The sequence below is a fragment of the Eufriesea mexicana genome, unplaced genomic scaffold (genome assembly GCF_001483705.2).
Source record: "Eufriesea mexicana isolate 0111107269 unplaced genomic scaffold, ASM148370v2 scaffold7348, whole genome shotgun sequence".
In the NCBI taxonomy this organism is placed as follows: Eukaryota; Metazoa; Arthropoda; class Insecta; order Hymenoptera; family Apidae; genus Eufriesea; species Eufriesea mexicana.
In genome coordinates this window covers 15,623-32,571 of record NW_016915156.1, presented here as the reverse complement: position 1 = coordinate 32,571, position 16,949 = coordinate 15,623, and the positions used below count along the sequence as shown (strand labels likewise).

General features: G+C 50.7%; 1 protein-coding gene across 1 annotated transcript in view; it reads left to right on the top strand.

Annotated features, from left to right (window-relative positions):
• bent (projectin protein bent) overlaps positions 1–16,949 on the top strand; it is a 67,830-nt gene that overhangs the window by 46,045 nt on the left and 4,836 nt on the right. The window contains exons 60-91 of the mRNA XM_017907230.1: positions 94–396; positions 470–771; positions 850–1,435; positions 1,531–1,805; positions 1,887–2,193; positions 2,299–3,180; positions 3,257–3,556; positions 3,659–3,940; positions 4,026–4,325; positions 4,414–4,716; positions 4,960–5,418; positions 5,506–5,628; positions 5,698–6,585; positions 6,656–6,958; positions 7,072–7,953; positions 8,035–8,290; positions 8,377–8,702; positions 8,808–9,110; positions 9,188–9,572; positions 9,650–9,855; positions 9,944–10,404; positions 10,494–11,028; positions 11,120–11,314; positions 11,393–11,876; positions 11,969–12,221; positions 12,289–12,623; positions 12,706–12,821; positions 12,943–13,227; positions 13,306–13,445; positions 13,537–13,800; positions 13,883–14,499; positions 14,584–16,908. Coding sequence (XP_017762719.1) covers positions 94–396; positions 470–771; positions 850–1,435; positions 1,531–1,805; positions 1,887–2,193; positions 2,299–3,180; positions 3,257–3,556; positions 3,659–3,940; positions 4,026–4,325; positions 4,414–4,716; positions 4,960–5,418; positions 5,506–5,628; positions 5,698–6,585; positions 6,656–6,958; positions 7,072–7,953; positions 8,035–8,290; positions 8,377–8,702; positions 8,808–9,110; positions 9,188–9,572; positions 9,650–9,855; positions 9,944–10,404; positions 10,494–11,028; positions 11,120–11,314; positions 11,393–11,876; positions 11,969–12,221; positions 12,289–12,623; positions 12,706–12,821; positions 12,943–13,227; positions 13,306–13,445; positions 13,537–13,800; positions 13,883–14,499; positions 14,584–16,908 — 13,981 coding nt within the window. The remainder of the gene's footprint in view (positions 1–93; positions 397–469; positions 772–849; positions 1,436–1,530; positions 1,806–1,886; positions 2,194–2,298; positions 3,181–3,256; positions 3,557–3,658; positions 3,941–4,025; positions 4,326–4,413; positions 4,717–4,959; positions 5,419–5,505; positions 5,629–5,697; positions 6,586–6,655; positions 6,959–7,071; positions 7,954–8,034; positions 8,291–8,376; positions 8,703–8,807; positions 9,111–9,187; positions 9,573–9,649; positions 9,856–9,943; positions 10,405–10,493; positions 11,029–11,119; positions 11,315–11,392; positions 11,877–11,968; positions 12,222–12,288; positions 12,624–12,705; positions 12,822–12,942; positions 13,228–13,305; positions 13,446–13,536; positions 13,801–13,882; positions 14,500–14,583; positions 16,909–16,949) is intronic.

The following is a 16,949-nucleotide window of genomic DNA, read 5'->3' as shown; positions in this document are numbered from 1 at the left end:
TATGAACGATTATTTCCCAGATGAATTAACCCTAGAAAGATTTTCCAGATACCGCGTATTCGAGATTATATCTAACCGAACTCGATCTTTCAGACGCTCCTGCTGCACCTGGCTTGCCAGAGATCATAGACTGGGCCGAGAACATGGTGAAGCTAAAGTGGGAACCACCGATACGAGATGGCGGTGCTCCTATTACAGGCTATATAATCGAAATGAAGGACAGGTTTGGTACATCCTTCGTCAAGGCTGCCGAGGTCGAAGGACCGATCTGTACGGGAACAGTGACCCGATTAGAGGAAGGAAATCAGTATCAATTCAGGGTTCGGGCTGTGAACAAAGCCGGTCCAGGTGAACCTAGCGAGGCTACCAACCCTCATACTGCCAAGGCTCGTTGGCGTAAGTATAATCTTCGCTTTATCTTTCACCGACGTTTGCATTCTTCGATAACGCGTTTGTTCCGAAACTACAGTGAAACCCTTCATCGACCGTACCAATCTGCAACCGATTACCGTGAAAGTTGGTCTTACCGTGACTTTGGACGTGAACATCATCGGAGAGCCACCACCAAATGTCACCTGGTTCTTCGAGGACAAAGAGCTCAAGTCGGACGACACGATACGCATCGACAATATCGATTACAACACCAAATTCTTCATCTTGAAGACCAAGCGAGCTCATACCGGAAGGTACGTGATTACAGCGAAGAACGAAGTAGGCGAAGATACCGCTGACGTCGAGATTATTGTCATCGGTAAACCGAGCAAACCAAAGGTACGTGTTTCATTCCGTTCCTTACCTCCCATTAGCGTGATAAATATTGCCACATTTTCACGAGCTTGCGCTTCGTAGGGTCCTTTGGAAATATCTGACGTGAACAAACACGGTTGCAAATTGAAATGGGAGAAACCCGATGACGATGGCGGTGTGCCGATCGAATATTACGAGATCGAAAAGCTAGATCCCCTCACCGGACAATGGATCCCGTGTGCAAAATCCACGGAACCGGAAGCCACGGTAACCGGACTCCAAGAAGGCAAACCCTACAAGTTCCGCGTGAAAGCTGTAAATCGGGAGGGTGAATCCGACGACTTGGAAGCAGACAAGTCCATCATTGCGAAAAATCCGTTTGACGAACCCGGTAAACCAGGTCGTCCAGAGATCAAAAATTGGGATAAAGACTTTGTCGATCTTGAATGGACTCCGCCCAAAGATGACGGTGGTGCTCCGATCGAGAAGTATATCATTCAAATGAGGGACAAGGAAGGGCGACAGTGGATAGACGTAGCGAAGGTTCTCGGAGACCGTACCGTTGCCAAGGTCACCGATGGTATCGAGGAAGGTCACGAATACGAGTTCAGAGTCGTTGCCGTTAATAGAGCCGGACCCGGAGAGCCTAGCGATACCTCGAAGAGCGTTGTAGCCAAACCGCGATTCCGTAAGCCTATAAGCTGTCCAAATATATCTTTAACCCCATGTCGATTTTTCCCCGTGCTAATAAATACTCTTTCTTTTCGCCCTTTCCACCTAAAGTGGCGCCACGCATCGATCGCAAGAACTTACAGAAGAAGGTGATGCGAGTGGGTCAAATGTTACGAATCGAGGCAGACATACAAGGTGAACCGCCTCCACTCGTCACCTGGAAACTCAAGGATGCCGTTCTCAAGAGCATGGACCGCCTTAAGATCGAGAACGAAGACTACCATACCACTTTCATCATGAGTAAATTGCAGAGATCCGATACCGGTACCTACACTGTCATTGCCAAGAACGACAGTGGCACCGACCAAGTCGATGTGGAGATCCTGGTATGTTTGGATTCCATTTCGACACTCGAGTATATTCGTATTAAGAAGAAGAACAGAAATGAGTAATAACTGTTGCCTTAGGTGATGAGCAAACCTGGAAAACCAAAGGGACCACTCGAAGTGTCAGACGTGACCGCAGAGGGATGCAAATTGAAATGGGACAAACCCGACGACGATGGTGGCGAACCCGTCGATCACTACGTCATCGAGAGGATGGATGTTGACACCGGAAGATGGGTGCCTTGTGCCACGAGCAAGACTCCGGAGGCCGACGTCACCGGCCTCAACGAAGGCAAGGACTACATGTTCCGAGTGAAGGCTGTCAATTCCGAAGGTGAATCCGAACCGTTGGAAACGGCAATTCCGACAACAGCGAAGAATCCTTACAGTAAGTAGATGTTACTTACATTCGTCGTGTGGTATGCTTCCTTCAAATTCCTGCAGATTCAATACGATCCTCGTAATCTTCATAATCTCCTTTGCGTAATCATAGCTGAGCCAGATGCTCCTAGCAAACCGGACCTCAAAGATTGGTCGAAGCACCACGTGGACTTGAAATGGAAAGCACCGAAGAACGATGGTGGAGCGCCGATCGAGAAATACATCATCGAGAAGAAAGACCAGTACGGCAAGTGGCAGAAAGCGGCTGAAGTCCCTGGAAATAAAACAGAGGGCAGAGTCGAGGACCTGGTCGAAGGACAGAAGTATCAATTCCGCGTGAAAGCCGTGAATAAGGGCGGTCAGAGCAAACCTAGCGAACCAAGCGACAGTCTAGTTGCCAAGGATCGTTACGCGGCACCAAAGATCGATCGCACGAACTTGAAAGACCTCACGATCAAGGCTGGTACTCATATCCGATTGGACGTAAAAGTTAGCGGCGAGCCGCCTCCAACGAAAACTTGGTACCTGAACAAAGCGAAGCAGGAGTCTGGTGGCGTTTTGACCATCGAACTGGAGGACTACAGGACCAAGTACGTGGTGTCGTCTGCCAGTAGGGCTCACTGCGGCACACTGACGCTGAAAGCGGAAAACAGCTCTGGCAAAGACGAAGCATCGATCGAAATTTTGGTACTGGATAAACCTAGCAAACCGGAAGGTCCGCTCAAGGTGTCCGATGTACACAAAGAAGGATGCACACTGAAATGGAATCCGCCGCTAGACGACGGTGGTACGCCGCTAGATCATTATGTGGTCGAGAAAATGGATACGGAAACGGGAAGATGGATTCCGGTGGGACGCACGAAAGAACCCACGATGGTCGTGGAAAATCTGGTACCTGGCCAGGAGTACAAGTTCCGAGTGGCAGCTGTAAACGCAGAGGGTGAATCGGAACCTCTGGAAACTGATCATGGAATCGTAGCAAAGAATCCATTTGGTTAGTACTCGATCTCAGTCTCTCGTGCTCGACATGGGAGAAACAAGAAAACTAAAACGTTATACTACTTTTGCAGATGAACCAGGCCCACCTGGTCGCCCAGAAGCAACCGATTGGGATAAGGATCACATAGACCTAAGATGGACTCCACCCTTAAACGATGGTGGATCTCCAATCACTGGATACATAATAGAGAAGCGCGAGAAAGACAGTCCACGATGGATAAAGGCTTGCGAAACCGGACCCGACTGTAAAGGACGCGTCGATAATCTCGACGAAGGCGTCGAGTACGAGTTCCGTGTGAAAGCTATCAACATTGCTGGACCCGGTGAACCATCCGACACCAGCAAACCGATTACAGCCAAAAGCCGACGACGTAAGACTATTTTCCCATGCCTATATCCATTAATTACCGGTCCTCTAGATCTTTAGATCTTTGCATCCACTCCCTAACGTCGTAATGCCTGTTTACCCGCAGTTGCACCAAAGATCGACCGTAAGAACTTGCGCGACATCACTGTACGCGAAAACGAAGGATTCCACTTCGACGTCAAGATCATCGGAGAACCACCACCAGATGTTACTTGGGTTATCAACAACAAGAGTATTCAGCAAACAACCTTCCGCAGAATCCAGAACGTACCGTACAACAGCAAGTTCTTCAACGATAAACCCGAAAGGAAAGACAGTGGCATTTATAAGATCACAGCTGTCAACCAGTACGGATCTGACACGGCCGAAGTCGAAGTCACCGTTGTCTGTGAGTGTCCGTTTTATCGACTCGACGAACAAATTTTCATTTCCAGCAAACGTGACTGTGACTAACGTTGATTATTTTATCGCAGCTAAACCTGACAAACCCGAAGGACCACTCGAAGTGTCCGACATTCACGCAGAGGGATGTACGCTTAAGTGGAAGAAACCGAAAGACGACGGTGGAGAACCCATTGAGGGATATCTCGTGGAGAAATTCGATACAGATACTGGTGTTTGGTTACCAGTCGGCAAGACCACAGGGCCGGAAATGAAGGTGGAAGGACTGACACCTGGACACGAATACAAGTTCAGAGTGAAGGCGCTTAACAAGGAGGGAGAATCGGAACCACTGGAGACGTTCAGCTCCATCATAGCCAAAGATCCATTCAGTAAGTGTTCTCGAGACGAACGTTAATCTCGAATGATGGAATTTTCATCGAGTGAAAATTTGATAACGCGACGAATAAATTTCTTCAGCTGTACCGAGTCCCCCGGGTGCACCGGAACCGGTCGACTGGACCGCCAACCAGGTCGAACTTACTTGGAAGGAACCGGTCAGCGACGGTGGCTCACCTATCACCGGATACATCATCGAGAAGAAAGACAAATACAGTACAATGTGGGAAAAGGCTTTGGAGATTGAATCACCGACCACGAAGGGCCTCGTTCATGGACTCATCGAGGGTAACGACTACGTCTTCCGTGTAATAGCCGTGAACAAAGCTGGACAATCGGAACCTGGCGATACCAGCAAGACGTTCACCGCTAAACCACGCTACTGTGAGTACCTCGTTATTAATTTCGATAGGCTATACTCGGGCATCGCATTGTCAAAAATATGGCATTGACCCAATTTATTTACTTATCCGCTACGATATTGTATCCCTGAGACGAAAGAAGCGTGCATCCTCGTGGCAAATATAGTATCTCACATAGTTTGCGAATGCTTTACACCCATCGCTCTATAAATAATCGGTATTCCAATGTCGAACGATCGCTCACCTATAAATCTCCTTCCGACAGTGGCACCCAAGATCGATCGGCGCAATCTGCGAGATGTCACTCTGTCTGCTGGTTCGTTGCTGAGATTCGACGCGAATGTGATCGGCGAACCGCCACCACACATCGAGTGGCGATACGGTGCTATTCCCTTGCATTCCGACAGAAAAGTACAGATCGACAACTCAGACTACAGCACCAAGTTCAGCATTCGACCTGTGGCCCGTGACGACAGTGGCGATTACACCGTCACAGCGAGCAACTCTTCCGGAAGAGACTCCGTCACCATACAAGTTACCGTTACGGACAAGCCGATGCCGCCGGAAGGCCCGCTTCAGGTGTCCGACGTGCACAAAGAGGGCTGCAAACTGAAATGGAAGAGACCGAAAGACGACGGCGGTACTCCGATCGAGTACTACCAAGTGGACAAAATGGATCCCGAGACTGGTTGCTGGGTACCTTGCGGCCGATCTACCGAGCCCAGTAAGTCAAACCTCGATCTGCCTATGTTGCTACAGTTTTGGATAAACGAATACTTATTCGTCTAATAATACGTCTGTATTCCCCCAGATCTGGAGGTAACGGGATTAACACCGGGCAAGGAATATCTATTCCGAGTCAGTGCCGTGAATGCCGAAGGAGAGTCTAAACCTCTAGAGGCGGAACAAGCGATCCTAGCCAAGAATCCGTATGGTGAGTAAATGGAAAATGAAAATCACCTGCTGGGAACGTTAACAAACCCATCGGTTTTGAAAATTTCAGACGAACCTGGCAAGCCTGGCGACCTGCGCGTCACGGACTGGGACAAAGATCACGTGGACCTCGCATGGACTCCTCCATCGACGGATGGTGGATCGCCCATCACCGGCTATATAATCGAGAAGAAAGACAAGTACGGCGAATGGGAGAAGGCCGTGGAAGTGCCGGCAGACGATACGTCGGCCACTGTTCCCGACTTGATAGAAGGCCAACCTTACGAGTTCCGCGTGCGAGCCGTGAACAAAGCTGGCCCTGGCGAACCTTCGGATCCAACGCCAACGATCATTGCCAAACCGCGAAACCAAGCTCCAAAGATCGATCGTACGAATCTGGTGGAGATCAGAATCAAAGCTGGTCAGAACTTCAGCTTCGACGTGAAGGTTTCGGGTGAACCTCCGCCAACCACCAAATGGATGTTAGGCAAACGCGAGGTCCGACCCACCGACCGAATAAAGGTGAAGCACGTTGACTACAACACAACCCTGAGTGTTAGGATGGCTACCAGAGCGGAATCAGGAAAGTACACGATCACCGCTGAGAACATAAACGGCATGGACGAAGCTGTCGTGAAAGTGACAGTCCTGGACAAACCGAGTCCACCTCAAGGACCGCTCAGAGCGTCCGACGTGCACGCGGAAGGCTGCAAACTGTCCTGGAAACCTCCGGAAGACGACGGCGGCCAACCGGTTGAGAAGTACGTCGTTGAGAAGATGGACGAAGCAACTGGCCGCTGGGTACCGGCAGGAGAAACGGACGGACCCGAGACCTCTGTGCAAATAGAAGGGCTCACTCCCGGTCACAAGTACAAGTTCAGAGTTCGCGCTGTGAACAAACAAGGCAAATCGGAACCGCTAGCAGCGATGCAAAGCATCGAGGCGAAGAATCCTTTCGGTGAGTGCATCGTTATTCTTTATGGTTGCTTTGCGATCGTTCTCGCTATTAAATTTATCTGCCACTTTAGACGAACCTGGCAAACCTGGCACTCCGGTCGTCAGCGACTACGACTCCGACTTTGTCGAACTTCAATGGGATCGTCCACAGGAAGACGGTGGTTCGCCCATTACCGGTTACATCATAGAGAAACGAGACAAGTACAGTCCCACCTGGGAAAAATGCGCGGAAGTCGAAGGCGACGTAAATCGCGGAAAGGTGAACGACCTCATTGAGGGCACCCATTACGAATTCCGAGTTAGGGCGGTTAACAAAGCCGGCCCTGGTGAACCTTCGGACGCTTCCAAGTCTCACTTGGCTCGACCCAAGAATCGTAAGTATCTTCGTAAACTATATTCGTTTATTTATCGTCCTCTTCTAACCTAATCTCGCGTATCGTGTGCGTTTGCTACGTGTATATAAATGAATAAAAATGTTCGTCTTCAGTCCCACCAAAGATCGACAGAAAGTACATGCTGGACGTGAAAGTGAAAGCTGGTGGTTTCTACGACTTCGACGTTCCTGTGATTGGCGAACCACCGCCGTCCAAGGAATGGTCGCTGAAAGGATCGCCACTTTTGCCCAGTGACCGTATCAAAATCGTGAACGAGGACTACAACACGAAAGTTCGCGTGATCGAAGCGAAACGGTCCGACTCCGGTGTATACACTCTGGAAGCAAAGAATATCAACGGCAGAGACAGCGCGACCCTAAACGTGAACGTGCTCGACGTACCATCTCCACCGGAAGGTCCTCTGAAGATCGACAACGTGACAAAGAACGGTTGCAACTTAAAATGGCGGCCACCGAAAGATGACGGTGGTTCCGAAATTCAGTACTACCAAGTGGAGAAGATGGACACGGAGAACATGAGGTGGGTGCCGGTGGCCGAAGCTTCGTCCACTTATGCCCATGTGGATCACCTGATCGAGGGTCACGACTATCAATTCCGCGTACGTGCTGTGAACAAGCAAGGAGAGTCGTTGCCACTCACCGGTATAGAAACGATTACCGCGAAAGACCCGTACGACAAGCCAGACAAGCCCGGAGCACCTGTCCCCACCGACTGGGACAAAGATCACGTCGACCTGGAATGGGCACCGCCGAAGAAAGATGGCGGATCACCTATTACGGGATACATCATCGAAAAGAAACCTCGCTTTGGTCAGTGGGAGAAAGCCGTGGAAATCGACGGCCCCAAGACAAGCGCCAGAGTGCCAGATCTCGTCGAAGGCCAGGAATACGAATTCAGAGTTATTGCCGTCAACAAAGCCGGACCTGGCGAACCGTCCGAAGCTTCTGTTCCTGTCGTCGCGAAACCACGTTTCCGTAAGTAACGCGTTTCTTTTTCTTCCTTCCTCTCGACTCTTTTAAAAGAGACTCTATCAAGCGTGAATATTCTTCTCACAGTTGCACCGTCCTTCGATCCACACGCATTGAACGACTTGGTCGTCCGAGCCGGACAGAAGATCAGCTACATTATTCCCATCCAAGCATCGCCTAAACCCGTGGCCACCTGGACCTTGGACGGAGCAGTAATTATGGCCGACTCTCGCCACGAAATGTACACCACCCATACCGAAACCACGTTTGAAATACCATTCTCCGTCCGTTCCGATACCGGACGTTATGCTTTGACTTTGGAGAACGAGCACGGAAAGTTCAGGTAATTTTTACTCGCGCGTTCATTCCGTTTCATCGGTTTCGAGAGTGAGAAACGGTGAAGTGACGAAGGAACGCGAAACGTTTCAGTTCGAGCGCTAGAGTGACCGTGCTGGACAGACCATCGCCACCGCAGAAACCGCTGGAGATCAGCAAAATTACCAAGGAAGGTTGTCACCTGGCTTGGGGTCATCCGTTGGATGACGGCGGTAGTCCCATATTGCACTACGTGATCGAGAAGATGGACTTATCGCGTGGCACTTGGTCCGATGCTGGCATGAGCACTATATTGAGCCACGAAGTAGCCCGACTCACGCATCGCAAGGAGTATCTTTTCCGAGTGAAAGCTGTCAATACTATCGGAGAATCCGACCCACTCGAAGCAACTAAGAGCATCATCGCCAAGAACGAGTTCGGTTAGTATGCATCTGTGGACACTGTTCAAAGATTTTCAGTTACTCCTATAACAACTTGACGAGAAATCTCTGCTTTCTGCTATAAATACGACTCGATGCCTTCAGATGAGCCCGACGCGCCTGGAAAACCACAGATCACGGACTGGGACAGAGACCACGTCGACTTGCAGTGGCCAGCGCCAAGCAGCGACGGTGGCTCTCCACTTATAGAGTACATTGTTCAGAAGAAAGAAAAAGGTAGCCCGTACTGGGTTAACGCGGTTCACGTGCCACCGAATCAAACGAGCGCAACAGTCCCGGATTTGACGGAAGGACAGGAATACGAGTTCCGCGTAATTGCCGTAAACGCTGCCGGACAATCGGAACCGTCTGAGCCAAGTGATCTCGTCACTGCCAAACCCCGTTATTGTAAGCAATCCTACTTTATTCGCTGACTCTAACGAATTGTCGGAACGTCTGTTCGATGACGAAATTGAACGTTCCAGTGGCTCCAAAGATCAAGACGCCTCTGCAGGATATTCGAGTCAAGGCCGGTCTCATCTTCCACGTCGACATAGACTTTGTCGGCGAACCAACTCCGGAGGTCACTTGGACCGTTGGAAGCAAAGCAGTGGAGACCAACGAGAGAACCACGGTCACCTCGATTGGTTACCACACTATTGTTCATACAGTGAACGCTCAGAGATCCGATTCTGGATTGTACCATTTGTTGCTGAAGAACAGCAGCGGCATAGACGAAGGCAGCTTCCAGGTGATCGTTCTCGACAGACCCGGTCCACCGGAAGGTCCACTGCAGTACGAGGAGATCACGAGTCAATCCGTTACCCTATCTTGGAAACCACCTAAAGACAACGGCGGTAGCGAGATCACGTGAGTAACGCGATTTGAATTAACAACGAAGACCGAAAGAGAAGACCGAAAAATAACGCGTTTTCGTTCTATCACAGTGGATACGTAATCGAGAAACGCGATTTGACTCACGGTGGCGGCTGGGTACCAGCAGTGACCCATGTCAATCCCAAGTACAACCACGCCACTGTACCAAGGTTGCTCGAAGGTACAACCTACGAGTTCAGAGTATGCGCGGAGAATCTTCAGGGACGCTCGGAACCTCTAACCACCGACCATTCGATTGTCGCCAAGAACCAATTCGGTAAACTTCTACTCTTACTTTTGCACTAACTACTAATTAGCTAGCGCGTGTACTTTGAGGTTACGCCGATACTTTTTTCACGATTCAGTCGCACCTGGACAACCTGGCAAGCCGGAATGCGTGGACGCAGACAAGGACCACATAAAGATCAAGTGGGCTGCGCCGATCAGCAACGGAGGCTCGAAGATCATCGGTTACGACGTGGAACGACGCGATCGTGCAACTGGTCGCTGGCTGAAGGTGACCAAAGAGCCAGCGAAGTACTGCGAGTACTACGATGATCACGTGACCGAGGGTCACCAATACGAGTACCGAGTTACCGCTATAAATGCCGCTGGCTCTGGCAAACCTAGCGAAACATCGTCCGTGTTTATCGCGAAACCGATGAAAGAGAAACCGAAACTGAACTTGGACGCGTTGATTGGACGCAAGATTAAGGTTCGTGCCGGAGAACCAATCAACGTCAACATTCCATTGTCTGGAGCACCAACTCCCACTATCGAATGGACCAAAGGTGGAAGACCTCTCACGGAAACTCTCAGAATATCGGTAAGAGAACGATGATAGCGTTGCTTTAATGGAATCAATGATATTTCAACGAGTGCTTTGTGACCCTTAACTTAATTACAAACTTTCAGACGGAAACTAAGAGCGATCGCACGAATCTGTTGATCGAAAAATCCGTCCGGGACGATGGTGGTATTTACACGGTTACAGCCTCGAACGAGCATGGAAAGGACTGGGCTGACATCGAGGTGATCGTAGTGGACAGACCGGGACCGCCTCAAGGTCCGCTTCAGTACACTGGCACGACGCAAGAGTCCGTATCCTTGTCCTGGAACCGACCTCTCGACGACGGTGGATCCGACATCACCAATTACATCGTAGAAGTATCGGACTATGGAGCCGACAATTGGCGCCAGACGCCTGGATATTGTCCAAGAACGAGCTACACCGCCAAGGGACTTACAGAGGGCAAGAAATACGTGTTTAGAGTACGGGCTGAGAACATGTACGGAGTATCGGAGCCATTGGAGGGCAAACCGGTGATCGCGAAGAGTCCATACGATCCACCGGATGCACCCAGTCAACCTGAAATCCTTGGATACACTCCCAATAGCTGCAGTCTCCTATGGAACCCGCCACTCAATACCGGTGGCAAGCCTATCACCGGTGAGACATGCTCGGAATCCTTCTATATCGATAGCTTAATCCTTCCAGATCGAGTACGTTTTAATACATCCATCGACTCTTGCGTTTACAGGATATTACGTGGAAAGACGCGAACGTGGTGGCGAGTGGCTGAAAGTGAACAATTATCCAACTCCGAATACCACGTTCACGGTGCAGGATCTTCACGAAGGATCTAAATACGAATTCAGGGTTATCGCCGTCAACGAAGCCGGACCCGGTAAACCCAGCAAACCAACCGAACCTATCACAGCTGGACACCAACGTCGTAAGTAGAATGCTATTCTCTCTACGTTTCGATTAGCGGATCGAAGAAGGAGAAAACCAACTGACGATCGTTTCTCAGTTCGTCCCGATGCTCCTGAGCCACCGAAACCTGACAGGATAACGAAGGATTCGGTAACCCTGAGCTGGCGGCCACCGCGCAGCGATGGCGGCGCTAAGATCAGAGGCTACATCGTTCAGATGAAACAGAGAGGCCAAGACGAATGGGACGACGTGAACGGTGCCTTGATACCGACTAACGTGTACACGGTACCGAAACTCACCGAGGGCGAAGAGTATCTGTTCCGAGTGATCGCGGTCAACGATATCGGAAACAGTGATCCGAGTCGGCCGAGCAATCCAATCGTCATCGAGGAACAGCCTAATAAACCTGTCATGGACCTCGGTGGAGTTCGCGACATCACCGTTCGCGCTGGTGAAGACTTCTCCATTCACGTGCCTTATATCGGCTTCCCCAAGCCCACTGCTACCTGGTTCGCTAACGACGTTATTAAAGACGAAACTGATCCACGCGTACACCAACAGTTGGCCGACGACTATGCCAGGTGTGTATAAAACCATTACGATGATTACGGGTTGTATGTTACCGTGGATGCCGATAGGGATAAACGTTACGAACGAATGTCGCCTGTTGCAGTCTCGTGGTGAAGAATGCGAAACGTTCGGACGGTGGACAATACCGTCTTCAATTACGCAACTCCTCGGGCTTCGACACTGCCACAGTGAACGTCAAGGTTCTAGATCGTCCAAATCCACCTGTGAATCTCCATGCCGACGAATTTGGCGGAGATGCTCTCACGCTGTTCTGGAACCCGCCGAAAGACAACGGTGGTGCCGATATCACTAATTACGTTGTCGAGAAACGGGAACCAAAGGGCACGTGGTCAAAGGTTCGTTTGTCTAATGATTAAACGCAAGTTTCGAAACTTTACACCCAACCCCTATTCCTTACATCAGGTGAGCAGCTACGTGACGACACCGTTCGTCCGAGTGAGGAACCTAACCGTTGGAAGCGTGTACGAGTTCCGCGTGATGGCTGAAAATCAGTACGGCACTTCGGATCCTGTAACAACGATAGATCCGATCAAGGCCAGACATCCGTTCGATCCTCCTGGAGCACCTGGAACACCGAAAGGTGTGGAAACGACAGAGGACAGCATAACGATTACCTGGACCAAGCCTCGTCACGACGGAGGCTCTCCTATCCTCGGCTATGTCATCGAGAAACGCCTGCTCAGCGAGGACAAATGGGTGAAAGCTACACCGTCCCTCGTTCACGAAACTACCTACAGGTAAATACTTGCCCCTCTTACTCGATCGCGAGATGGTATTTCGTCCGAACGATAAACGTCAACCGTGATTCCACCTTTTCAGAGTAACCGGTCTCATAGAAAATCACGATTACGAGTTCCGCGTTGCGGCCGAGAACGCTGCTGGACGCGGACCATGGAGTTCCAATTCCGACGTGATCAGAGCCAGTGCACCGCCATGTAAGTTCATGCTCTTCGTTAGAAATAACGAACCTTCGTCCTACCACTGTGCTCCAGATGTCACTGAAAATGGCACGATATCGCGTCATGGTAATCACGATTTTGCTCGAATTTCTTCCAGTCCCACCGAAGATCACGTCCGACCTGAGCATCCGCGACATGACGGTGATTGCCGGAGAACCGTTCACCATCACCGTTCCCTATACGGCGAATCCAAAACCGAGACCAAGCTGGTCTATCAACGGCGAGGAGGTACTCACAGGTGACAGAATTAAATTCGACACCACCGACGTCGCCTCGCAATTCATCAACAAGAAAGCCAAGAGGTCCGACACGGGAACATACACCATCTATCTCACGAATACCGTCGGCACGGATTCTGCTTCGTGCAAGGTTCTCGTTGTCGGTAAGCATTCGCAAAGAACCTTCGTTGTTGCAAAGAAATGAAACCTTTCGAGTCGATTTACATAACGATGCCCCGCAGACAAACCATCCCCGCCGCAAGGACCACTGGACATTTCCGATATCACGCCCGAAACCTGTACACTGTCCTGGAAACCTCCGTTCGACGATGGTGGTTCGCCTGTTACGAATTACATCGTTGAAAAGTTCGATCCGGCTGGCGTAAGTAGAGACCTCTCTTTCACTATTTTCCGTCAAAGGTATCTCTGGATTTTTAAACCATCGCCAGCTAATAAACGACGAATCATTTCAGTATTGGGTAAAACTGAGCAGTTTCGTGAGAAACACTCATTACGACGTGATCGGCCTCGAACCGAACCGCACGTACAACTTCCGCGTCCGTGCAGAGAACCAGTACGGAATATCAGACCCGTTGCAGGCCGACGAGCCGATCACCGCGAAATTCCCATTCACGGTGCCCGATCCTCCTGGACAGCCTCGCGTTATCGACTGGGACACTTCGAACGCGACCTTGGTATGGACCCGACCGATATCCGACGGTGGATCTCGAATTCAGGTACGCGAATCGAATAACAAAATCCCACGTGAAACCATGTTCGAAATAAAAGGAAAGAAAGTTGAATTCGTTTTTCGTTTAGGGCTACAAAATCGAGTTCCGCGATCCCGCCGACGACGCGCAATGGCGAGTGGCAAACGACTACCTGGTCAAGGACACGACTTATATCTGTTACAATCTGTTGAGTGGACACGAATACGAGTTTAGAATACGCGCAAAGAACGCAGCTGGCTTCAGTAAGCCTAGTCCAACCTCTGCGCCGTTCAGATTGAAGAGCAAGTTCAACGTGCCCTCGCCACCAGGCACCCCGCAAGTAGTGAAGGTTGGCAAGAACTACGTCGACCTGAAATGGGAAGCTCCAATCTCCGACGGAGGCAGTCGCATCACCGGTTACGTTATCGAGAAGCGCGAGGTAGGAAGCGCACTTTGGGCAAAGTGCAACGAGTACAACGTTACCGACACCGAGTATACCGTGTTGCACCTGATCGAACGCGGCGACTACGAGTTCCGAATCTTCGCGGTGAACGCTGCAGGAAGGTCCGAACCGAGTTCTTGCACCACGCCTGTCAAGATCTGCGAGGTCGAAGGCGGTGAAAAACCGGAATTCATCAAAACTCTGCCAATCAGTACGAACATCCCGTTGGGCAAGACTTTGGTACTCGAATGCGAGGCTACCGGAAAACCATTACCAACCGCAAGGTTTGCATCGAGTCAAAGCTTTCCCCTTTTTCCAAAGATTTTCCAATGCGAAAGTTTAACTTTATTTTACCTTGTACGTTTTAGGTGGCTGAGGAATGGCAGAGAGATCACGATCGGCGGTCGCTTCCGAGCCGAAGCATTCGACGGAATATACAGGCTCGTGATATCCGAAGTCTGGGACGCAGATGACGGTGATTACAGTTGTCAAATCTCGAATCCGCTCGGTATAGCCACGACCACGTGCCGGCTGAAGATCGGCACACCACCTCGCATCGAGCGCATGCCCGATGACTTGTACCTGGCTGAGAACGACAACACGAAGATCAAGATTTACTATAGCGGTGATCAGCCGATGGACGTTACCTTGAAGAAAGACGGCCGCAAGGTGGTCGAGACTGGCCATATCAAATACACCGTGTTCGACGAATATCTCATTATCTTCATCAAAGACATTCAAAAAGATGACGCTGGCGTTTACGATCTTTCCATCTCGAATGACAGTGGTAGCGTGAGCGGTTCGTTCAACGTGTACATCACCGGGCTACCTGGCCCGCCAACCGGACCTCTCGATGTCTCGGACATTAATAAACACACCTGCACCCTGTCCTGGCATCCACCCAAGTTTGACGGTGGTCTTCGCGTCACTCACTATGTCGTCGAACGTCGCGACATCAGCCACACCCACTGGATTATCGTTTCGTCGTTCTGCAAAGAATGCAGCTTCATGGTACAGGGCCTGACCGAGGGACAGGAGTACCTGTTCCGCGTGATGGCAGTGAACGACAACGGAATGGGCCCGCCACTCGAGGGAACCAATCCCATCAAAGCCAAGGCACCGTTCGATCCTCCTGGTCCGCCTGGAACACCAAAGGTAACGGAAGTTGGAGGGGACTTCGTGAATCTCTCTTGGGAGAAGCCGGAATCGGATGGTGGCTCGAAGATTCAAGGCTACTGGATCGACAAACGCGAAGTCGGTAGTCAGGCCTGGCAGCGCGTGAACGTCGCCATTTGTCTGCCTACGCAGATCAACATCAGCAACCTGATCGAAGGAAGGCAGTACGAGTTCCGCGTGTTTGCGCAGAACGCCGCTGGCCTAGGACCGGAGTCGAAAGCTTCGACTTCGGTGAAGATCGCTGATCCTCAGGCAGCCAAAGCTCCGGAGGTGATACAGCCGTTGCACAAGGTGAGCTGCGTGCAGAACCACAACGCGCACTTCCAGTGCAAGATCATCGGTATTCCAAAGCCTACGATCACGTGGTTCAAAGGTGCCCGGGAGATTGTTAGCGGATCCCGATACAACATATACTCGGAAGGCGACGTGCACAATTTGATTATCCACGACGTGTTCGGAGAAGACGCGGACGAATACTTCTGTCGCGCTGTGAACAAGTGCGGCGTGAAATCGACCAAGGGCGAACTTCTCATCAAAACGCCACCGAAATTGAACGTACCGCCTAGATTCCGAGACACCGCGTTCTTCGACAAAGGCGTCAACGTGGTTATCAAGATTCCATTCACCGGATATCCGAAACCAAAGATCACTTGGGTGAGAGAGGGAGAGGTAATCGAGTCAGGAGGCCACTACACCGTGGAGGTAAAGGAAAGACACGCCGTGCTCACCATCATAGACGGCAGTCGTATCGACTCGGGACCTTATCGTATCACCGCTGAAAATGACCTGGGTCAGGACAGTGCGATCATCAAGATACAGATCAGCGATAGACCAGATCCACCGAGATTCCCGCAGGTGGACAATATCGGTCACGACTCGTTGGCTTTGAGCTGGAAACCACCAGTTTGGGACGGCGGTAGCAACATCACCAACTATCTCGTCGAGAAACGAGAACATCCGATGACCAGTTGGATCAGAGTCGGAAACACCAGATTCTGCTCGATGGCGGTCACCGGGCTCAGCCCGGGACACCAGTACGACTTCCGAATTTGCGCGGAAAATATCTACGGTAGATCCGATCCAAGCGAAGTGACGCCGCTGATCACCACCAAGGGCACCGTCAAGAGAGAGTTCAAGCAAAAGGAGTACAAAGTGGACGAGACCGGCAAGAAGATCCGCGGACGAAGCGACGAGAAGCCACGAGATTACGACCAATTCGTGTTCGACATCTACAGCAAATACGTGCCGCAACCGGTCGAAATTAAACATATCTCGGTTTACGATAGATACGACATTCTCGAGGAGATCGGAACCGGCGCGTTTGGAGTGGTTCATCGTTGCCGGGAGAGAGCCACCGGGAACATATTCGCGGCCAAGTTCATCCCTGTGTCCCACGCGATGGAGAAGGAACTCATCAGGAAAGAAATCGATATAATGAATCAGTTGCATCATCCGAAATTGATCAACCTTCACGATGCCTTCGAGGACGATGACGAGATGGTCCTAATCTTCGAATTGTAAGTACTCGCACGGAGCTTTAACCGAAAGGCTGAAGAAA